This window comes from Macaca nemestrina, chromosome 11 (assembly GCF_043159975.1).
Source record: "Macaca nemestrina isolate mMacNem1 chromosome 11, mMacNem.hap1, whole genome shotgun sequence".
Lineage (NCBI taxonomy): Eukaryota > Metazoa > Chordata > Mammalia > Primates > Cercopithecidae > Macaca > Macaca nemestrina.
In genome coordinates, this window is record NC_092135.1 from 95,210,589 (window position 1) to 95,234,524 (window position 23,936).

Below are 23,936 nucleotides of genomic sequence, written 5' to 3' on the forward strand. Positions count from 1 at the left end.
ATATAGTAAAAAGTCGGCCGGGCGCGGTGGCTCAAGCCTGTAATCCCAGCACTTTGGGAGGCCGAGGTGGGCGGATCACAAGGTCAGGAGATCGAGACCACAGTGAAACCCCGTCTCTACTAAAAATACAAAAAATTAGCCGGGCGCGGTGGCGGGCGCCTGTAGTCCCAGCTACTCAGGAGGCTGAGGCAGGAGAATGGTGTGAACCCAGGAGGCGGAGCTTGCAGTGAGCCGAGATCGCGCCACTGCACTCCAGCCTGGGCAACAGCGTGAGACTCCGTCTCAAAAAAAAAAAAAGTCAACCAGATACCCAGTTCACCACTTTAGAAGCAAAGATCTCGTCTTTTCAAGTAAAGGTTTCAGCACTATTCACAATAGCCAAGATACAGAATCAACGTAGGTGTCCAACAACAGATGAATGGGACTGGGCGCAGTGGCTCACGCCTGTAATTCCAACACTTTGGGAGGCTGAGGCGGGAGGATTGCCTGAGCTCATGAAGGCAGCCTGGACAACATGGCAAAACCTTGTCTCTACCAAAAAAAAAAAAGAAAAAAAAAAAATGTGTGTGTGTATACACATACTTATATACAGAAAAATTAGCTGGCTGTGTGGTAGTGCAAGCTTGTGGTTCCAGCTGCTCAGGAGGCTGAGATGGGAGCATCACTTGAACCCAGGAGGTTGAGGCTGCAGTGAGCCTTGTTTGGGCCACTGCACTCATTCCTGGGCAACCAAGCCAGACCCTGTCTCAAACAACAAGGTTGGACACAGTGGCTCATATCTGTAATCCCAACACTTTGGGAGGCTGAGGCAGGAGGATCACTTGATATCAGGAGTTTGAAACCAGCCTGGACAACATAGCGAGACCTCGTTTCTACAGATAAGTAAAAAATTAGCAGGGCTTGGTGGCACATGCCTGTGGTCCCAGCTAATTGGGACCTGAGGTGAGAGAATTGCTTGAGCCCAGGCAGTGGCTGCGGTGTGTTGTGACTGTGCCACTGCACTCCAGCCTGGGTGATGGGACACAACAACAACAACAAAACAGAAGAATGGATAAAGAAAATGTGGTGTATATATTCATACACGACGGGAATACTATTCAGCCATAAAAAGAGAATGAAATCCTGACATTTGCAGCAACATGGATGGACTTGGAGGACATTATGTTAAGTGAAATAAGCCAGGAACAGAAAGTTACACATGACGAGTTCTCTCTTGTATGTGGCAGCTAAAAGAAGTTGACCTCAAACAGGCACGGTAGCTCATGGGTGTAATTGCAGCACTTTGGGAGGCCAAGGCGGGCAGATCACAAGGTCAAGAGATCGAGACCATCCTGGTCAACATGGTGAAACCCCATCTCAAAAAAAAAAAAAGAAACCCCGTCTCTACTAAAAATACAAAAATTAGCTGGGTGTGATGGCAGGCGCCTGTAGTGCTAGCTACTTGGGAGGCTGAGGCCGGAGAATCGCTTGAACCGGAAGGCAGAGGTTGTAGTGAGCCAAGATAGCACCACTGCACTCCAGCCTGGCGACGGAGCAGGACTCCATCTCAAAAAAAAAAAAAAAAAGTTGATCTCATGGAAGTAAAAAGTAGAACAGAGGATACTAAAGATTGGGAAAGCTGGGAGAAAGGAAGGGATAGAGTGAGATGTGTTAAAGGATACAAAATTAATGCTATCTAGGAGGAATACATTTCTAGTGGTCTATACCTGCAGTTCCCAACCTTTTTGGCACCAGAAACCAGTTTTGTGGAACACAGTTTCTCCACTAATGAGGGTGGTGGTGGGGGATGGTTTCGGGATGCAACTGTTTCACCTCAGATCTTCAGGCATTAGTTAGATTCTCATAAGGAGCAAACAACGTAGATTCCTCACATGTGCAGTTCACCGTGGAGTTCCTGCTCCTATGAGAATCTTATGCCATCGCTGATGAGACAGGAGGTGGAACTAGAGCGGTAATACCTCCTGCTGTGCAGCCTGGTTCCTAACAAGCCATGGACAGGCACCAGTCCATGGCCTGGGTGTTGGGGACCCGTCTTCTATACCACTGTAGGATGACTATACTTAGCAAGAATGTATAGTTTCAAATAGGTAGAAGGAGGATATTGAATGTTCCTAATGCAAATAAATGATGAATGTTTGAGATGATGGACGTGTTAATTACCCTGATCACTATACATTGTATGTATCGAAACATAGAATTATGCTCTTAACACTATTAGAAAATCAACTACTACTTGTGATGTCCCAGAAAATTTAGAATTCACAAAGCCATCTTGCTTTTTTATATTTTCATTCATAAAGTGTTATTTAGAGCAGAATATATAAGAATCTTAGAATCTTAAAAGGTCCTAATAAGTTCACCCATGTGCAGTTTATGTTTCTTTTCCATGGCACCTTTTTTTTTTTTTTTTTTGGAGATGGGGAGTCTTGCTCTGTTGCCCAGACTGGAGTACAATGGCGTCGTCTCGGCTCACTGCAGCCTTTGTGTCTCAGGGTCAAGCATTTCCCCTGCCTCAGCCTCCTGAGTAGCTGGGATTACAGGCACGTGCCACCATGCCCGGCTAATTTTTGTATTTTTAGTAGAGGCAGGGTTTCACCATGTTGGCCAGGCTGGTCTCGAACTCCTGACTTCCATTGATCCACCTGCCTTGGCCTCCCAAAGTGCTGAAATTACAGGCGTGAGCCCCCGCACCCAGCCTCCATTACATTGTAACAGATAGTCATGTAGTATTTAGCTTAAGCACATTCATTGACCTCTATTTCATTTTCTCCGTAATAAGTCTGTTCAATTTTTATAAACAGCTCTAAAGTGCTTTATTGTATTATAGAGCCCAAATTTGTCTCCCTGTAGTTGAGGTTTTATTTTATGCTTTGGGGTCATATTTTCTTTTTTTTGAGCCGGAGTCTCACTCTGTTGCCCAGGCTGGAGTGCAGTGGCACGATCTTGGCTCACTGCAAGCTCCGCCTCCCAGGTTCATGCAGTTCTCCTGCCTCAATCTCCCAAATAGCTGGGACTACAGGCGCCTCCTGCCATGCAGAGCTAATTTTTTGTATTTTTTTTTAGTAGAGACGGGGTTTCACTGTGTTCTCGATCTCCTGACCTCGTGATCCATCCGCCTCAGCTCCCAAAGTGCTGGGATTACAGGCGTGAGCCACTGCCCCCGGCCTGGGGTCATATTTTCTTTTTCTTTTTCTTTTTTTTTTTTTTTTTCTTTTTTTGAGACAGAGAGTCGCTGTCGCCCAGGCTGGAGTGCAGTGGTGCGATCCACTTCATTTACATATATATGTATGTATATATGTGTATGTATTCATATATATAAATAAATGGAATGAGGCATTAAATGCTGCTAATGCCTATGTGTATTGGTATATACATATACACACACACAGTTATCATGTATGTACATCTTTCTCTCTTTGCATGGCTAACTCCTTGTCCCCTATGTCTCAATTGAAATCTTTTAAGGGATTCGTAGGTCACCCTGTCTAAAGGAGGTCCTAATTACACCTCCCCCTTCCCCCCATTTCTTTTTCAGCAGTTTTTTGAGTCAATCTTCACCTAGAATATAATCTTCATAAGGCTTATGTTTGTTCTATTCACCATTATATCCTATTCACCATTATATAATGGTGATATATTCACCATTATATCCTGAGGTATTATATGAGTAATATTACCTCATATTACCTAGGTACCTAGTACCTAGCACAGTCTTAACTTAGAATAGGGGCTCAGTAAATATGTGGATAATTTAAATTGAATTATCCTGGCCAGCAATGACTATTAGTGTCAAATAGTTATGTAATAACCTTTTTTCTTGTCTTTTTTTTATTTTTTATTTTTTGAGATGGAGTCTCGCTCTGTCTCCGAGGCTGGAGTGCGGTGGCACAATTTCGGCTTACTGTAACCTCTGCCTCCCGGGCTCAGGCAATTCTCCTGCCTCAGCCTCCCAAGTAGCTGGGACTACAGGCACCTACCACCACACTCAGCTAATTTTTTGTATTTTTAGTAGAGACGGCGTTTCATCATGTTAGCCAGGCTGGTCTTGAACTCCTGACTTCATGATCCACCCGCCTTGGCCTCCCAAAGTGCTGGGATTACAGGCATGAACCACCTCCCCCAGCCAGTTATGTAATAATCTTATTAAGGAAAGTTGAAAATATTTAGGTGAACAAGCATATGTCAAACATTTGTATATAGAAGTACCTCAAACAATAACTTTCTAGTTAGACATATTTTTACATATATGCATTGAAATGGAGACTGCGGGGTAAAGAAAAACACAGCAACAGTTGGTTTTTATTTGCTTTGTTTTTGCTTTTGTTGAGACAGAGTCTCACCCTGTCACCAGGCTGCTGTGCCATGGTCTATTCATAGCTCATTGCAACCTCAAACTGCTGTATTCAAGCAATCCTGCTGCCTCAGGTTCCTGAGTAACGGGAACTACAGGCACATGCCACCATGGCTGGCTAATTTTTAAGGTTTTTTTTGTAGAGACAGGGTCACCATGTTGCCCAGGCTGGTCACAAACTCCTGGCCTCAAGGGATTCTCATGCATCGGCCTCCCAAAGCACTGGAATTATAGGTTTGAGCCACCATGCTTGGCATCAGTACTGACAGGACCACCAGATCTCTGCCAAGAGATTTGAGACCTAATTTTAAGTCTCGTTGGAGTGGATCAAGAATTAAGAAACACCTGTGGATCCAGCTGGGAAAACAACGTAGGTAGACAACACAAATTGGAACAGATTTGGGTATCTAGCAAAGCTTATGGCAAGAGTAAGTTGTAACACACGACTACAGAGAAAGCCAACTTTCTGGGAGAGATATGTTTTATGCCAGAAGCTTCTAACCTAACTAAGCAATTATTTTTAGTTTCTTATTTTATTTTATTTTATTTTTTTTTTTTTTTTGAGACGGAGTCTCGCTCTGTCCCCCAGGCTGGAGTGCAGTGGCCGGATCTCAGCTCGCTGCAAGCTCCACCTCCCGGGTTTACGCCATTCTCCTGCCTCAGCCTCCCGAGTAGCTGGGACTAAAGGGGCCCGCCAGCTCGCCTGGCTAGTTTTTTGTGTGTTTTTAGTAAAGACGGGGTTTCACTGCGTTAGTCAGGATGGTCTCGATCTCCTGACCTCCTGATCCACCCGTCTCGGCCTCCCAAAGTGCTGGGATTACAGGCTTGAGCCACCGCGCCCGGCCTATTTTTAGTTTTTTAATAGTGTTTAAGAAGCTGTACTTTTTCTTTGTTCGTGTGTGTGTATTTTTTCAGTAACATTCTGAAGTTGCAAAGCCTTCCAAAGTGTGATAATTACTTTATAGTCTCTGTAATTTGTGCTTCCTCTTAATTTTTACTGTCACTCTAAATCAGGTGATTTTTGTCTTTTCAGATATTTAGCTTCCTGTGGCATACTGATGAGCAGAACTCTTCCACGACATACCTCAGTTTTGCCTAAGGAGATATGTGTACGAACTTTCTTCAAAATCACTGCACCATTAATAAACAAAAGGAAAGAATATTCAGAGAGAAGAATTTTAGGGTTTGTATATAACAAGAATTCTAACTAAAAGAGCATGTTCACAATTTTCTGTGGGGTATCATGCCTCTTTCTGGATTATGTTCTTACAGACTAAGCTCTTTTTTCTAGGTTGACTTTTTTCTTTTCTTTTTCTTTTTTTCTTTTGAGACGGAGTCTTACACTTGAGTGCAGTGGCGCAATCTTGGCTCACTGTGACCTCCACCTCCCAGGTTCAAGCGATTCTCCTGCCTCAGCCTTCCAAGTCGCAGGCGCATGCCACCATGCCCGGCTATTTTTGTATTTTTAGTAGAGACGGGGTTTCACTATGTTGGCCAGGCTGGTCTCCACCTCCTGACCTCGTGATCCATGTGCCTTGGCCTCCCAAAGTGCTGGGATTACAGGCATGAGCCACCGCTCCTGACCTAGGTTGGCCTTTTTCATAGCCCTTGCTATTTTATAAATATTTGTTGAATGAATATAATTATATGGTAAGTCTTCAGTATAGTCTTAAATCTTTGACATGTAAAGAAAATTATGACCTACATTTTTTGTACATTGTTCTTTTCTATATTAGCACCATTACTGATACATTGAGCCATATGTTTACATAGCTTCCTCATATATAGATGTACATAGATAAGTACATACATACTAAGGCTCCTCATCTAGAACCTTTGGTAAACATTTTCTGTAAAGGGGCAGATAGTAACTATATTAAGTTTTGTGGGCAATAGGGACTGCTCAGCTCCTTCATTGTAGTCCAAAGGCAGACATAGATCATATGTAAATAAATGGGTGTGGCCACATTCCAGTAAAACTTTATTTACAAAAACAGGTGGTGGGCCAGGTGTGGCCCCTGATACAGGCGTAAATAGAGCAGGTGGTAAAGACACTACAGTTCTGCTAAACCGGTAATATACCATCCCTCCATAGGGGAATTTCTACAAATGGCTCTTAATTCCCAACTGACCATGAAGCTTTGTGAAAGTGCATTTCGTTAATTTTACTCATTTGCTTTTGTTCTCCCTATTTTTCTGTAGTAAAAGACTTAACAGCATTGTTCACTAAGTTTACCTTTGTTACTAGCTAGTCTCTGTATTAGTTAAGGTAATGCTAACAGCCATATAGATAATACCCAAGAGTTCATTTTTTTCTCATGTAGAGTTCAAATGGGTGTATCATGTACTCTAGTCCAGGTAGTGACTCAGAAACCCAGGCTACATCCAACTTTTGACCTCTGTAATTACTTAGTCTTCATAGTGTTAATTGGTCTGGAGGTGACACACAACACCTCCTCCCAGATATTACTGGCAACAGCTAATTGTGACCCCATCTAAACGTAGTGGGAATGAGGACTGGGAATTGTTTCTTCTGATGCGCAGGTACATCCTAGCAACAGCACCACGTAAAAGGAGTGCAAATCTTTGGATGGACATCATTGCCACAGGTGTTATCTGTTAAAAAGAGAAATGGCAACTACAAAAGTAGTGATTTAGTTTGCTTTACTGTGTGTGTGTGTGTGTGTGTGTTTGTGAGAGAGAGAGAGAGATAGAGGGAGGTGTACAGGGTCTCAGAAAGAGAGAGAGGTGTACAGTGTCTCACTCTACAGCCCAGGGACCTGTAGCCAGAGAGAGAGAGAGAGAGGTGTGGTGTACAGAGTCTCACTCTGTAGCCCAGACTGTAGCATGATCTTCGCTCACTGCAACCTCTGTCCCCTGGGTTTAAGCAAATCTCATGTCTCAGCCTCCTGAGTAGCTGGGATTACAAGCATGTGCCACCACACCTGGCTGATTTTTGTATTTTTAGTAGAGATGGGGTTTTACCATGTCGGCCAGGCTGGTCTCAAACTCCTGACCTCAGGTGATTTGCCCACCTCAGCTTCCCAAAGTGCTGGGATTATAAGCATGAGCCACCACGCCTGGCCATATTCTCAGTTTTTAAATGCTGGCTACTAAAAATTTAAAAGCTACCTCTTTAGGCTGGACATGGTGGTTCATGCCTGTAATCCCAGCACTTTGGGAGGCCGAGAAGGGTGGATCAGCAGGTCAGGAGATTGAAACCATCCTCAACACAGTGAAACCCCGTCTCTATTAAAAATACAAAAAATTAGCTGACCGTGGTGGCACGTGCCTGTAGTCCCAGCTACTCAGGACAGGCAGGATAATCGCTTGAACCAGGAGGTAGAGGTTGCAGTGAGTGGAGATCATACCACTGCACTCTAGCCTGGGTAACAGATTGAGACTCCATCTCAAAAAAAACAAAAACAAAAACAAAAACTACCTCTTTATATCAGATTCAACCTGTGAGATGCCAAATTGTGATCTCTGCCATACCCTATACCCTATATATATTTATTTAGAGACCTTTTTATTTTCTGTACTGCTTTGAAGTCATTGATTCCAGAATGTGGTTCAACATATGTGTTGAATGATTTATTTATCATATACAGTAAGTTTTATACATATTCACTTTGAAGTATGCATATATTATATAACTAGATGGAGTTAACTTTTTATTTTTATTTTTTAAAGATATTCAATGCAGGAAATGTATGATGTAGTATCGGGAGTGGAGGATTACAAGCATTTTGTTCCTTGGTGCAAAAAATCAGATGTTATATCAAAGAGATCTGGATATTGTAAAACACGATTAGAAATTGGATTTCCACCTGTGTTGGAGCGATATACATCAGTAGTAACCTTGGTGAAACCTCATTTAGTAAAGGTAACAGTTTTGTTTTTTGTTGTTTTTAAATATTCTCCCATATATTAACTCTGTCAAATGGGTTAAAATGTAATAGCCTAAAAAAACTTATTTAACCTAACAGGAGGAGGGTAAAAAATGTATTACGTTTTCTAACTGTGTTACTTTATACAATATTAGCATTATTCTTTCCAAATAAAAGTTTGAATATAATATGGGAATGGGAAACTTTTGCCTTTTTTTTCCATTTTGTTGAGGACTGCTGACCCACAGGACAGATCACTTGCACCACCCAAGTGGGAAATGTTTTAATTTAATTTTTCAGCTGTTTTAAAATATGAATTAAATACTTTATTATTGGGGGAAGAGTAAATTTGTTTACTAAAAATATAGTTTTTTAAATTAAAGAAGGAATGGTGGGGAAGAAGGAAGGAAAAAAATTAAAGTGGTGAGAGGATAAACAAAGGTAGAAAAGATACAGGCATGGTGCTGTGGCTCACCCCTTTAATCCCAGCACTTTGGGAGGCCAAGGCGGGCGGATCACAAGGTCAGGAGTTGGAGACTAGCCTGACCAACATGGTGAAACCCCATCTGTACTAAAAATACAAAAATTAGCCGGGCATGGTGGCACGTGCCTGTATTCCCAGCTACTCAGGAGGCTGAGGCAGGAGAATCACTGGAACCCAGAGGCAGAGGTTGCAGCATGCTGAGATAGCGCCACTGCACTGCAGCCTGGGCAACACAGTGAGACTCCGTCTCAAAAACAAAACAAAACAAAAAAACAAAACAAAGATAAATATGTCATGTCAGGAGGCTGAGATTAGAACCCAAGAAGTCGAGGCTAAAGAGAGCTGTGATTAAGCCACTGCACTTCAGCCTGGGCAACAGAGTGAGACCCTGTCTCAAAAAAAAATTAAAATGAAAAAAAATATAAAAATATTGGGGGGCACAGTGGCTCACACCTGTAATCCCAGCACTTTGGCCTCCCAGCACTTTGGGAGGCCAACTCCTGAAGTCAGGAGTTTGAGACCAGCCTGGCCAACGTGGTGAAACCCCGTCTCTACTAAAAATACAAAAAAATTAGCCAATGTGGTGGCAAGCTCCTGTAATTTCAGCTACTTGAAGCTGAGGCAGAAGAATCACTTGAACCCAGGAGGCAGAGGTTGCAGTGAGCTGAGATCATGCCACTGCACTCCAGCCTGGGCAACAAGAATGAAACCCTGTCTCAAAAAAAAAAAAAAAAAATATATATATATATATATATAAAAAAACATTGTTGAGATTATCCTGCCAAGTACCAGGTACTGAAATGCCAACCCTCTTACATTATATTAATCGTCTTATGCTTGTCAGAGGTGGATACACATATGGAAAAGGGTACCAGCCTTAAAAACAAAAAGGCAGAATTCCATGCGATAATGCATATTTCTTTTGCATTCCTATTTTGTAGTGGCCAAAGATTTTTAAAACTGAGTTATTTTTTGCCCACAGGATTTAATGATCATATCATTTCTTGGTAACTGGCCAGAGCCAAATACCTTAGTCAGCTCTTTGTTAGGCATTGAAGGGGGTGCAGCTCTCAGATGTGCTCTTTCTGGTGCAGCTAGAAAGAGGAAGAGAACACTCTAACTGTCCAGTGAAGCTAAGACGCTATCTGCCCTGTTCTTACCCTCAAAACTTGAATTCCACTTGAAATGTTGTAGACTAGGATTTTGCTATTATTGCAAATGTTTTCGCATGCTTGCCTCATTGTTTTAGAGCATTTAAGCTATTGTCTCTCACAATAACTAACATTTATTGAGCCCATTTTACTGCTTTACTTGAATTATTCAAATTCTCACAACAGCCCTTTTGAGGTTCAGGGGTTATTATTTATTTTAGAGTTGAGCGAACTAAGGCTTAGAAGAGATAGAAAACTTTTCCAATGTCACAGAGCCAAGACTCTAGCTGTCTGACACCAGTGAATATTTCTATAACCTTAATTTTTTTTTCTATTTCCTGAGCTCAATTTACCATTCAGTCCCTTAGAACTTAAATCTTTTTTTTTTTTTTTGGTGATGGAGTCTCACTGGGTCGCCCACGCTGGAGTGCAGTGGCGCCTCCAGGGGCGCAATCTCGGCTCACTGCAAGCTCCGACTCCTGGGTTCACACCATTCTCCTGCCTCAGCCTCCCGAGTAGCTGGGACTTCAGGCTCACGCCATCGAGCCTGGCTAATTTTTTGTGTTTTTAGTAGAGATGAGGTTTCACCGTGTTAACCAGGATGGTCTCTATCTCCTGACCTCGTGGTCTGCCCGCCTCAGCCTCCCAAAGTGCTGGAATTACAGGCATGAACCACTGCGCCTGTCCAGAACTTAAATCTTAGTATATATATTAGGCTGCTTCTAACTAAAAGAACTCTAAATAAATCTCATTTCTTCCTCACTCTCTGCTTTTCTTCCATTCCGAACCTGCTGCCTTTTTTTTTTTTTTTTTTCTGAGACAGTGTTGCTCTGTTGCCCAGGCTGCAGTACAGTAGCACGATCATAGCTCATTGCAACCTCTGCCTCCTGGGTTCAAGTGATTCTCCTGCCTCAGCCTCCCAAGTGACTGGGATTATAGGCATGTGCCACCACGCTTGGCTAATTTTTTTGTATTTTTAGTGGAGACGCGGTTTCTCCATATTGGCCATGCTGGTCTTGAACTCCTGACCTCAGGTGATCTGTCCACCTTGGCCTCCCAAAGTGCTGGGATTATAGCCGTGAGCCACCAGGCCCAGCCTCTCTCCCCTGCCTTCTTAAAACCTACAGGATAAGCTAGGTTTGGTAGCATGCACCTGTAATCCCAGCTACTCAGGAGGCTGAAGCAGAAGGATTGCTTGAGCCCAGGAGTTTGAGGTTGTAGTGTACAGTGATCATGCCTGTGAATAGCTACTGCATTCTAGCCTGGGCAACATAGTAAGTAAGACTCCATCTCTAAAAAACAAACAAACAGGCTGGATGAGGTGGCTAATACACGTAATCCCAGCACTTTGGGAGGCCGAGGCCGAGATGGGTGGATCACCTGAGGTCAGGAGTTTGAGACCATCCTGGCCAACATGGTGAAGCCCCATCTCTACTAAAAATACAAAACTTAGCCAGGCATGGTGGCAGGTGCCTATAATCCCAGCTACTTGGGAGGCTGAGGCAGGAGAATCACTTGAACCCAGGAAGCAGAGGTTGCAGTGAGCTGAGATCGCGCCATTGCACTGCAGCCTGGGCAATGAGCGAAATTCCATCTTAAAGCAAACAAACACAAAACAAAAACAAAACCACACAGGATAAAGTAAATCTCTTTATCATTACACATTGACCCATTTACTTCCCTGCTCCCTCGTCCCACGTAATACTATACTTAATGTACAGCTAATACTATATGTCTTAAAAGTTCCATGAATGCACAGTGCAGTACTATTCCACAGCCATGTGCCTTTGCATCTTGCTTATTCTTCTATCTGTAATGCACTTACCTTCTTGATATTCCTTGAAATTCTGACCATCTGGGGTCATTTTCTCTCTTTCCTTTCATATTAATAAGTAGCACTACCTTGGTGATTCTTCGGTGCTTTATTCATGCTTTCACTTATCACTCGATGATATATTTCTTCAACAGGATTTCTCCTTGACAAGACTGTGGTACTTGAGGGAAGGAACCCCTGTCTTTTTCATCTCTGTATCCTCAACAGCAGTACTATAATGATGGGAGTCATGAGGGCTCCATACTTAAGAAGCTTTCACTACCTGTATTCTTGGATTATTGCAGATTGAGAGACATTCATGATAATCTTAAGAGTAACTTGCAGCACTGCTAAGGGGGGAGATAAACTGTGTTAGAAAAAAAAGTAATCTTCATAATAACCTGCATTAGATGATCATAGCTATCTCAATTTTATGAAGCTTAAGGAGATTAAGAACCTTGGGCAAATTCACACTTGCATGTGTCTGACTCCAAAACTATTTTTTCTTTTTTTTTTTCCCCCACTCTCCTTCCCCCTATTTTTTCATTATAAGCTGCCTCACATAATAATGCTAGTTTGTTTTTTAAAGTCATATTTGAGAATATATGCTCAACTTTCAGTTGTTCCTGGGTTCAGTTTCCAGAATTTTTTTTTTTGAGATCGAGTGTCACTCTTGTTGCCCAGGCTGGAGTGTAATGGCATGATCTCAGTTCACCGCATCCTCTGCCTCCTGAGTTCAAGCGATTCTCCTGCCTCAGCCTCCTGAGTAGCTGGGATCACAGGCATGCACCATCAGACCGAGCTAATTTTTGTATTTTTAGTAGAAACAGGGTTTCACCATGTTGGCCAGGCTGGTCTCAAACTCCTGACCTCAAGTGGTCAGCCTGCCTCAGCATCCCAAAATACTGGGATTACAGGCATGCGCCACCATGCCTGGCCTAGGTTCTGGATTTTATTTATTTGTTTATTTATTTATTGAGACGGAGTTTCGCTCTTGTTGCCCAGGTTTTGGATTTGATTGGTTGATTGATTGATTGAGATGGAGTTTCGCTCTTGTTGCCCAGGCTGGAGTATAATGGCACAATCTCGGCTCAGCACAACCTCTGTCTCCTGGGTTCAAGTGATTCTTCTGCCTCAGCCTCCTGTGTAGCTGGGATTACAGCCATGTGCCACCACGCCCAGCTAATTTTGTATTTTTAGTAGAGATGGGGTTTCTCCATGTTGGTCAGGCTGGTCTTGAACTCCCGACTTCAGGTGATCCACCTGCCTTGGCCTCCCAAAGTGCTGGGATTACAGGCATAAGCCACCATGCCCGGCCAGGTTCTGGATTTTAATACCCAATAGACAACACAGTAAAAATAATTATTGTTATTTTTTACCCAATACAGTAAAAATTATTATAAGGGAAGAACAGAAATCATGTGACAATTCTGCGAATTATGAGCTGACCAAAACATGCCTGTCACTTAATATGTCAGTAATTCTAGTCTACACTAATCTTTAATGGCCAGAAGCCCTTGAACATTTTCAGAGAGGCAACAGTTCAATGACTTTTACTGCCTGCTTCATGATACAAACATTTTGTATGGATCAGTTTATATAGTGGTCTGGATCAGTTCTCTCAGAACAGTCAGTAGTGGGTCATCATAGTGACAACTTCTGCTGTTCAGTATCTCTGCTGTTAGAAATGAGGTCTTTGGCAAACTGTTCCTGTCAAAACATAACAGTAAAAATCTGTGCATCTTTGGGCTAGATAATTGAAGTGAGTGAAATACTGCCAGATTTTGTATAAAAGTAGTCAGAGGAGGCCGGGTGTGGTGGCTCATGCCTGTAATCCCAGCACTTTGGGAGGCCGAGGCAGGGGGAGATCACGTGGTCAGGAGATGGAGACCATCTTGGTTCACATGGTAAAATACCGTCTCTACTAAAAATACAAAAAAAAATTAGCCGGGTGTGGTGGTGGGTGTCTGTAGTCCCAGCTACTTGGGAGGCTGAGGCAGGAGAATGGCATGGACCTGGAAGGCTGAGCTTACAGGGAGCTGAGATCCCGCCACTGCACTCCAGCCTGGGTGACAGAGTGAGACTCCATCTCAAAAAAATAAATAAATAAATAGAGGAACTGACTCCCAAACCTGTTTATCCTTTACTCCCAAAACCTGTTTATCCTTTAGTGTTAAATTTCCTATAAGCTTAAATGATTGTAAAGAAAGGCAGAATGTATTATCCTAAAATTGGGCAACTGAAATAACAAGATTTTATTATAGACTCTTGATGCTCTTTTTTTTTTTTTTTTTTTTGAGACGGAGTCTCGCTCTGTCGCCCAGGCTGGAGTGCAGTGGCTGGATCTCAGCTCACTGCAAGCTCCGCTTCCCGGGTTTACGCCATTCTCCTGCCTCAGCCTCCCGAGTAGCTGGGACTACAGGTGCCCGCCACCTCGCCTGGCTAGTTTTTTGTATTTTTAGTAGAGACGGGGTTTCACCATGTTAGCCAGGATGGTCTTGATCTCCTGACCTTGTGATCCGCCCATCTCGGCCTCCCAAAGTGCTGGGATTACAGGCTTGAGCCACTGCGCCCGTCCTTGATGCTCTTAAAAATTACTTGTGCACTTCAGGAATGCTCTGGGTTATTTGTGCAGGTGAGGTGGCTCACGCCTGCTGTAATCCCAGCACTTTGGGAGGCCAAGGCAGGAGGTTCACTTGAGCCCAAGAGTTCATTACCAGCCTGGGCAACATAGGGAGAACACAGCTCTACAAAAAGTAAAAAAATTAGCTGGGCGTGGTGTCACACGCCTGTGGTCCCAGCTACTTGGGAGGCCGAGGTGGGAAAAAGTAAAAAAAAGCTGAGCATCACTCAGGGTCATAACCAGCATCATCAGTCCTAACAATGAACTAGTAACTATGGTTCTGGTTACCATTTTCACATTGCAGATGGCAACTCTTTCATGGATCTCAATAAATTTTTATTTATTTATTTATTTATTTTTTTATTTTTTTTTTTTTTTGAGACGGAGTCTTGCTCTGTCGCCCAGGCTGGAGTGCAGTGGCGCAATCTCGGCTCACTGCAAGCTCCGCCTCCCGGGTTCACGCCATTCTCCTGCCTCAGCCTCCCGAGTAGCTGGGACTACAGGCGCCCGCCACTGCGCCCGGCTAATTTTTTCTATTTTTAGTAGAGACGGGGTTTCACCATGGTCTCGATCTCCTGACCTTGTGATCCGCCCGCCTCGGCCTCCCAAAGTGCTGGGATTACAGGCGTGAGCCACCGCGCCCGGCCTGATTTATTTTTAAGACAGTTTTATTTTTAAGACTGTCACCCAGGCTGGAGTTCAGTGGCGTAATTATAGCTCACTGCTGCCTCAGTCTCCTAGGCTCAAGCAGTCCCCTCACCTCAGCCTCCTGGGTACTTGGGACTACTGGCATGCATCACTACACCTGGCTAATTTTTTAATTTTTTTGAAGAGACAAGGAATCTCGTTTTGTTGCCCAGGCTGGAATGCAGTGGCATAATCATAGCTTACTGCAGCCTCGAACTCCTGGGCTCAAGTGCTTCCCCCCACCTTGGCCTCCCAAAGTGATGGGATTACAAGTGTGAGCCACCACATCCAGCCACAATAAGTATTTTTTTAATGATACAAAATAGGAACTACCAAGATGCACTGCACATAGTATGGTTAAGTGTTGTGATTGTGTGCCTACTGCATATAAAATATACATGTGCATTGAAAAATCAGAAAGAAATGGATCAGTTCTAAGGGCCAGGACTACACAGTTAGGAAAACTAGATAGAGGCCTCTAGGAATAAGGAGCAAAGAGTGAAGGAAAGACTATACGTGATTAATAAGAGAAGTCTTTGAGTAGGAGATAAATGTGTACCAGGTACCTTATTAACATTTCAGCGATCTCATGATATAAAGTAGGTATTATTTTGCAGATTAAGGAAATAGGGTATGGGGATTTAACTTGTTCACGATCACTTATATGTAACAGAGCTGGAAATAAGCTTCTAAGAAGCTCCCTCTTTTGCTGCTAGAGGAAGGAAAGCTAAGTAGCAAAGCAGGTGTTAGCAATGGAAGAGAAAACAACTGGCAATCTTGGGGATCCCTGCAGAAAAAAAAAAGGCTAATATTGGCAAGACATTACTTCCTAGTACCAACTAAAAATTAGATCTCTTTATCTCCTGTGGTCTGACCTATAAAAATTATTACGAAAGAAATCAGCCTCAATCATAGTAGATTCTTAGATTCTGGCCAGTAGCAAAGGTATTTAACTGTGGTTTTATTTTTTCATTCTGTTCTAGGCATCTTGTACTGATGGGAGACTTTTCAATCATTTGGAGACTATTTGGCGTTTTAGCCCAGGTCTTCCTGGCTACCCAAGAACTTGTACCTTGGATTTTTCAGTAAGTCTCATAAAGCCTTTGATTTGTTTCACTAATAAGGTAAAATTGGTAAAAAGTAATCATTTTTTAGAACACAGAGGCCATAAATATATTGAAGAGCTTTTTCTGCATAAATGCTAATGAACATTTCTTTTTTATTCTATTTCTTGCAACCTTGAATATTCCTTCATTCTCTACTTTCTATTTTTTACAAATCTGTAGATTATAAGACACATGCCATGACTTTTTGACTAGCTTAATAACAGTTTTGAACTTAATAGTTTTAAATTAACACCGAATGAAAGAACACATTGCATATAAGATGCAGAAACAGGCTAAGTGCAGTAGTCCATGTCTGGAATCCCAGCACTTTGGGAGGCTGAGGCAAGCGGATCACCTGAGGTCAGGAGTTCGAGACCAGCCTGACCAATATGATGCAACCCTAGTAAAAATACAAAAATTAGCCAGGTGTGGTGGCATGTGCCTGTAATCCCAGCTACTTGGGAGGCTGAGACAGGAGAATCACTTGAACCCGGGAGGCAGAGGTTGCAGTGAGCCGAGGTTGTGCCATTGCACTCCAGCCTGGGCAATAAGAGCGAAACTGCCTCAAAACAAATAAAAATAAAAATAAAATTATCCCCGTGTAGTGGTGCCCACCAGTAGTCCTAGCTGCTGAGAAGGCTAACGAGCAGATCGCTTGAGTCCAAGCAGATCGCTTGCAGTGAACTATGATCACATCACTGCACTCCATCCTGGGCAACAGAGTGAGACCCTGTCTCAAAAAAATTAAATTTAAAAATAAAAGATGCAGAAACAAGGTAATAGGTTTTTTTCATTTTTTTGAATCTAGAGTCTGGTAACTTTTTGTTGTTTTTTTTTTTTTCTCAGACGGGGCCTTACTCTGTCACCCAGGTTGGAGTGCAGTGCTGTGATATTTACTCACTGCAACCTCTGCTTCCCTGGCTCACGTGATCCTCCCACCTCAGCCTCCCAAGTAGCTGGGACTACAGGAATGCACCACCGCACACACTTATTTTTGTATTTTATGTAGGGACGGGGTTTCGCCATGTTTCCCAGGCTGGTATCGAACTCCTGGGCTCAGGAGATCCGCCTACCTCGGCCTCCCAAAGTGCTGGGATTACAGTCATGAGCCACCGCACCCAGCCTAGTAACTTTTTTTTTCATGTAATCTTAGTTATAGCAAACTTAGAGCAAGTTGTGGTTTTTCTTTGCCAACAGGTAATATGGGAGTTGTTCTCTGTACATGCAACTCGGGCATTGAATTTTAAGAAATGGTGGCAATTTTGACTAAATTATCGTGTGCTGTTCTCAGCTCTTGAGTAATTTTCATTAAAGCATTATAGACATTAATAGGACAATTGGGGCCGAGCACAGTGGCTCACACCTGTAGTCCCAGCACTTTGGGAGGCCGAGGTGGGCAGATCACTTGAGGTCAGGAGTTTGAGACCAGCCTGGCCAACATGACGAAACCCCATCACTACTAAAAATACAAAATTAGCCGGTTGTGGTGGTGCATGCCTGTAGTCCTAGCTACTTGAGAGACTGAAGCAGGAGAATCACTTGAACCCAGGAAGCAGACGTTGCAGTCATCTGAGATTGCACCACTGCACTCCAACCTGGGAGACAGAGTGAGACACTGTCTCAAAAGACAGTTCGGAAAATTTGAATAAGGTCTGTATAAATTAGATAATAGCATTATTATCTAGTAGTAGTAGTAACTCCCTCTGTTAATTTCCTGATTTTGAGAATTACAGTATGGTTACTGAAGACATTAAAATAGGGAAATTTGAGTAATGGGTACATGGGAATTCTTTGTATTGTTTTGCAGGTTTTCTTTTACAAAAATGAAATTATTTCATAATGAAAAGTAAACATTTTAATTTTTTTTTTTTTTTTTTTTTTTTTTTTGAGACGGAGTCTAGCTCTGTTGCCCAGGCTGGAGTGCAATGGCCGGATCTCAGCTCACTGCAAGCCCCGCCTCCCGGGTTCACGCCATTCTCCTGCCTCAGCCTCCCGAGTAGCTGGGAGTACAGGCGCCTGCCACCTCGCCCGGCTAATTTTTTTTTTTGTATTTTAGTAGAGACAGGGTTTCACCGTGTTAGCCAGGATGGTCTCGATCTCCTGAACTCGTGATCCGCCCGTCTCGGCCTCCCAAAGTGCTGGGATTACAGGCTTGAGCCACCGCGCCCGGCCAACATTTTAATATTTAGAGCATATTTGGTCCTTAAAACACAGTTCTCAAACCAGTTGTCTTGAATTCTATATGGAACAATGAGAGGGTATAAATAAAGTTCTAAAAGGGTATCCAAGGGAGAGAATACAGTCATGGGTTCTTAGTTTCTGTTTCTGGTTGGGCCAGTAAAGCCTCTTCCTCTTCCCTCTTTTCCACTTACCACTAGAGACAGAAACTAAAACCCATGGCTTCAGGCTGTTAAAAGCCTAAAACAAAACAAAACAACAACTACAAAATAAGGTGGATTGGACAAGCTTGTCCAAATCATTGGCTACTTTAAGATTGAACCACATGAGGGGGCATGATGGCTCATGCCTGTAATCCCAACACTTTGTGAGGCCTAGGTAGGTGGATCACTTGAGGTCAGGAGTTTGAGACCAGCTTGGCCAACGTGGTGAAACCCCGTCTCTACTAAAAATACAAAAATTAACTGGACATGGTGGTGCGTGCCTGTGGTCCCAGCTACTCTGGAGGCTGAGGCAGGAGAATTGCTTGAACCTGGAAGGCTGAGGTTGCAGTGAGCCAAGATTGGGCCATTGCCCTCCATCCAACCTGGGCGACAGAGCAAGGCTCCGTCTCAAAAAAAAAAAAAAAAAGATTAAACCACTTACACCATCTGCCCTGTGGGTTAGGCACACATGTGCATGCACACTTCCAGCTTCCTCTTCCTGCTGGTGCTTCTCAATGATACCTATGAGAAGGATCGCTTCCCTTCCTTATTTCCTTTTGTGGGATAGGATGGATCTAAAAGGGGCACATTAATAAGAAGGCATAGTGATTAATGTATTCAGCAAAGGTTTTTTCCAATCTTAAGAAACAGATTTTTTCCCTTGAAATGAAATTTGGTTGGCCTTGTTTATGTAAGCTTATTATGCCAGCAGTTGTGCTTGTTGCAGTAAAAGAAGATTCCCTCTTTTCGGGGGGTGCTAAAAATCCCACCTACATACATCCACACAGTTCTGCCTTAGATACCCAGTTCACAGTGTGAACACCACTGTCCTAAGTGGAGATTTAGTTTAAAAAAGAAATTTCTGGCTGAGCAGTGGTTCCACGCTGAGCAGTGGTTCCACGCCCATAATCCCAACACTTTGGGAGGCTGAGGTGGGCAGATTGCATTAGCCCAGGAGTTTGAGATCAGCCTGGGCAATATGGCAAAACCCCTTCTCTAGCAAAAAACAAAACACACACACACACACACACACACACACACACACACACACACAGATTAGCCACATGTGGTGGCATGTGCCTGTACTACCAGCTACTTGGGAGACAGAGGTGGGAGGATTGCTTGAGCCTAGGAGGTTGAGGCTACAGTGAGCCGCGATTGTGCCACTGCACTCCAGCCTGGGCAACAAAGCAAGAGTCTTTCTCCAGGAGAGAAAAAAAAAAAAGCAAAAAATAATTTTCAATATTTTTCTACAGATTTCTTTTGAATTTCGATCACTTCTACATTCTCAGCTTGCCACATTGTTTTTTGATGAAGTTGTGAAGCAGATGGTAGCTGCCTTTGAAAGAAGAGCATGTAAGCTGTACGGTCCAGAAACAAATATACCTCGGGAGTTAATGCTTCATGAAGTCCATCACACATAAAGGCAAAAAAGAACTGGTGTCACCTGCTTCTAACTTTAGTGTGTTCACTTTTAGGAAGTATTTTCATGACATGTTTTCAGAAGCCAGAAAGCATTTGTTGAACGCAACTTTGGTTATAAACCTGCACCATTGAAAATTTGCACATAGAATATAGACTCACTTATACATAGAATTATTTCTTCAATCAAGTATAATTCAAAATAATATGGACATTATCATGTTCTGCATTACAATAATGGGATGTCATCACCATTGCTAGAATACGGGCATGATTCTTTTGAGCAGAAGTTGAAACTGTAAATTTAAACCTTTTAATTATCACCTTACCTGAAAGAGGTTAGTTAAGATATTCACGCAGTATGTATTATATTAACCATATCACACTTAAGTTATTAAATTCAGACTATTTGTAACTTATTGTTATAGGGCCTGCCATATGGCTAGGATATTTGAGTAATCATATATTTAAAGTAAAAACTTTGGGCTGGGCGCAGTAGCTCATGCCTGTAATTCCAGCACTTTGGGAAGCTGAGGTGGGCAGATTAGTTGAGGTGAGGAGTTTGAGACCAGCCTGGCCACCATGGTGAAACCCCATCTCTACTAAAAATACAAAATTAGCTGGGCATAGTGGCACACACCTGTAATTCCAGTTACTTGGGAGGCTGAGGCACAAGAATCGCTTGAACCCGAGAGGCGGAGGTTGCAGTGAGCCAAGATCGCCCTGCTGCACTCCAGCCTGGGCAACAGAGGGAGACTCTGTCTCCAAAAAAAAACAAAAAACAAAAACAAAAGCTGTTAGTGAAGGTTCCCTGGGACTTTTGATATTTTAAAAATTGTTCTTATGACTAGTAGATAAATTCAGTGCCATAATGAGGCTAGCTCCCAGATAAACAGTGAATTTTTTTCTTTTTTTTTTTTTTGGTGAGTGGTCCAGAGCTTTAAGCTACTTTTCCAGTAGTTTGCCACTTTCTCCGAGGTAGTTTGGCTGCTCTTTCAATTATGCTAATTGTGTGTCAAATTTTGTCTACAACAGTAGGCAACAGATGAAGATAAGTTGGTTGAATGTCTCCAGCACTATGCATCCCTATTTTCTATTTATTGTGTATACTCACTTTCAGTAATGTGTTTCAAACTGATATTTTTTAAAAAACAAATCAATGTAAGGACTGAAGTTGAAGTAGCAACGTAATAAAGTTAATTTGTTTATTTTTTGTACAGTTAGTTTGGTTATTGAAATCTTCCTATATTGTTTAAATGTGTATTTGCATAGACATAGTAAAGTGTTGTGATAGCATTTCATGTCTTAAAAAATCTATGAAGATTTCTAAAATATCTATTTCTATGAAGAAACAGACTTTGACAAATATAAGCAAAATTCAATTTTCTTTTAACCAGTCATTGATCTCCTGTCCTCCTTTCACTACATACCAACAACCCTCTGGCATTAAACTTCCAGTGATAGTGTTATTAACTTTGTTTCCTCAGATCAACAAGGGACCTCAGTAATTAGTTCTCTACATAAGTATATATATGTATTGATTTGTTTAATAAATCTGTTTTGAGCACCTGCTTTCTCTCAGACACTGGGTATAGATTGATGAAGGATTCATACCAGCCTCTACTCATGAGGAGCCAGGTTGTGCTTTCATACAAGGTAAGCAGTATCTTTCCATTTACAGATGAGGTATTTGCCGAGAGCATAAGTAGTTTGCATATAGTTACATACATTTTTTTTTTTTTTCTTGAGACGGAGTTTTGCTCTTGTTGCCCAGGCTGGAGTGCAATAATGCGATCTCGGCTCACTGCATCCTCTGCTTCCCACGTTCAAGCAGTTCTCCTGCCTCAGCCTTCTGAGTAGCTGGGATTATAGGCATGCACCACCACGCCTGGCTAATTTTGTATTTTTAGTAGAAACGGGGTTTCTCCATGTTGATCAGGCTAGCCTCAAACCCCCGACCTCAGGTGATCTGCCCGCCTCAGCCTTCCTAAGTGCTGGCATTTCAGGCGTGAGCCACTGTCCCTGGCCAACGTTGTTTTTTAAATAAGAAAGTTTTTTTTTTTTTTTTTTTTTTTTTTGGCTGGGCATGGTATTTTTTGTATTTTTTAGTGGAGACAGGGTTTCACCATGTTTTCCAGGCTGATCTCGAGCTCCTGACCTTAAATAATCTGCCCACCTTGGCCTCCCAGAGTGTTGGGATTACAGGTGTGAGCTACTGCACCTGGCCACAAAGTTTTTTTAAAATTGCGAAGTCATTTAAAGTTTTTTTAAAAATAAGACTCAGACATTTTATTCTCTCTGTGTACTATATTGTCTTTTTAAAAAAAATTATTTATGTATTTATTTATTTTTAGAGACAGGGCTCCCTGTGTTGCCCAGGCTGGTCTCAAACTTCTGGGTTTGAGCACTCCTCCTGCCTCAGCCTCCCGAAGTGTTTGGGATTGCAAGCCTTAGCCACTGTATCTGGCCTGTATTCTCTTTTGTTGGAAATAGGAACCCATACTTTATCACTCCTTTTACAAATGCCAGCCAGGTACAGTGGCTCACACTTGTATTCTCAGCACTTTAGGAGGTTAAAGTGGGTGGATTACTTGAGCCCAGGAATTTGACACCAGACTGGCAACATGATGAAACCCCATCTCTACAAAAAAATACAAAAACTCAATACTCAATGTTCATTTCCTCTTTGTCAGGGTGCTCATTGGTTTATGCTAAATTTTAAGGAAGTTGTAAACTTGGAGCTAAACTCAGTTGCCTAATCTAGTCTCTCAATTTCTAGAAATTAGTACTAAAATTATCCAGGTGTGGATGTGCCTGTAGTCCCTGCTACTCAGGAGGCTGAGGCAGGAGGATAGCTTGAGCCTAGGAGGTTTAGGCTACAGCGAGCCGTGATCATGTCACTGCATCTCAGCCCCGGCAACAGAATGAGACTCTGTCTCCAAAGAGACAGACAAAAATGACTCTAGTAGTGTTCTAATAGCTAACTCCAATGCTCCCTTTATACAACAAACACAGTGGTCATTTGAGTGTTAACAAATGGATCCTGGGTCTTTGTAGATACTTAAGGCCAAGTTTAGAGTGTCAGAGTTTATATATCTGGAGTTCATCTGATTCTGTGTAACAGCATTCTAAGCTCAGACCCTCCAAGAAGGAGACAGACCTGGTCAGGAGTTTTTCTGAGGGTAATTTTATGATATTCTCCTTTTATTTTTTCCTCCCCTGTTTATAAGAGAAAGAGTTCATAAGATCATGATATATAGACCTCTGGAATTTCATGGGACTGACCACCTCAGTTTTCAAGGCTCAAGTTTTTAGGCATTTAACAGAATTATTTTGTGTTGCACATTTACATAGCACTGGATGCCAGGCAGTTGAAAATGCTTTGTAGACATTTAATCATCATAACTTTTTTTTTTTTTTGAGACAGAGTCTCGCTCTGTCGCCCAGGCTGGAGTGCAGTGGCCGGATCTCAGCTCACTGCAAGCTCCGCCTCCCGGGTTCACGCCATTCTTCTGCCTCAGCCTCCCGAGTAGCTGGGACTACAGGCGCCTGCCACCTCGCCCAGCTAGTTTTTTGTATTTTTTAGTAGAGACGGGGTTTCACCGTGTTAGCCAGGATGGTCTCGATCTCCTGACCTCGTGATCTGCCCGTCTTGGCCTCCCAAAGTGCTGGGATTACAGGCTTGAGCCACCGCGCCCAGCCTCATCATAACTTTTTGAGGTAGATACTATTATCCTCATTTTACATACAAAAAGTTTTATAAAGAGAGATTAAGTAACTTTCCTGAGGTCACAGTGACTGGTAAAGACAGGATGAAAACCCCACACATTCTGGCTCTAATATCTGTGCTCTCATGTTTGCTTTATCTAGCCCAACAGTCTTGAGGCCATGACTTCTGATTCTGTGGTGGGCAGGTCTGTGCAAATCTAGCCACAAAAGCTGAGGAAACTGAGAGGCAGAAGAAAGGTGGACAAATCCAGTTTCTCAGAAAGAAACATTTAATAGGGCCCTACACACAGGAGCAGAAG

The 23,936-nt window shown here is 42.6% G+C and overlaps 1 protein-coding gene across 6 annotated transcripts in view; it reads left to right on the forward strand.

The window, feature by feature from the left end:
• The window catches only part of LOC105468151 (coenzyme Q10B), a 37,311-nt gene extending 16,186 nt beyond the window's left edge, over window positions 1–21,125 (forward strand). For all 6 annotated transcript variants that reach the window (XM_071073128.1, XM_071073126.1, XM_011718196.3 and 3 more), the window contains exons 2-5: window positions 5,385–5,534; window positions 8,045–8,237; window positions 15,983–16,084; window positions 19,743–21,125. In XM_071073128.1, coding sequence (XP_070929229.1) covers window positions 5,410–5,534; window positions 8,045–8,237; window positions 15,983–16,084; window positions 19,743–19,910 — 588 coding nt within the window. In that variant the 5' untranslated portion in view covers window positions 5,385–5,409 and the 3' untranslated portion in view covers window positions 19,911–21,125. The remainder of the gene's footprint in view (window positions 1–5,384; window positions 5,535–8,044; window positions 8,238–15,982; window positions 16,085–19,742) is intronic.
• The last annotated feature ends 2,811 nt before the right edge of the window (window positions 21,126–23,936 follow it).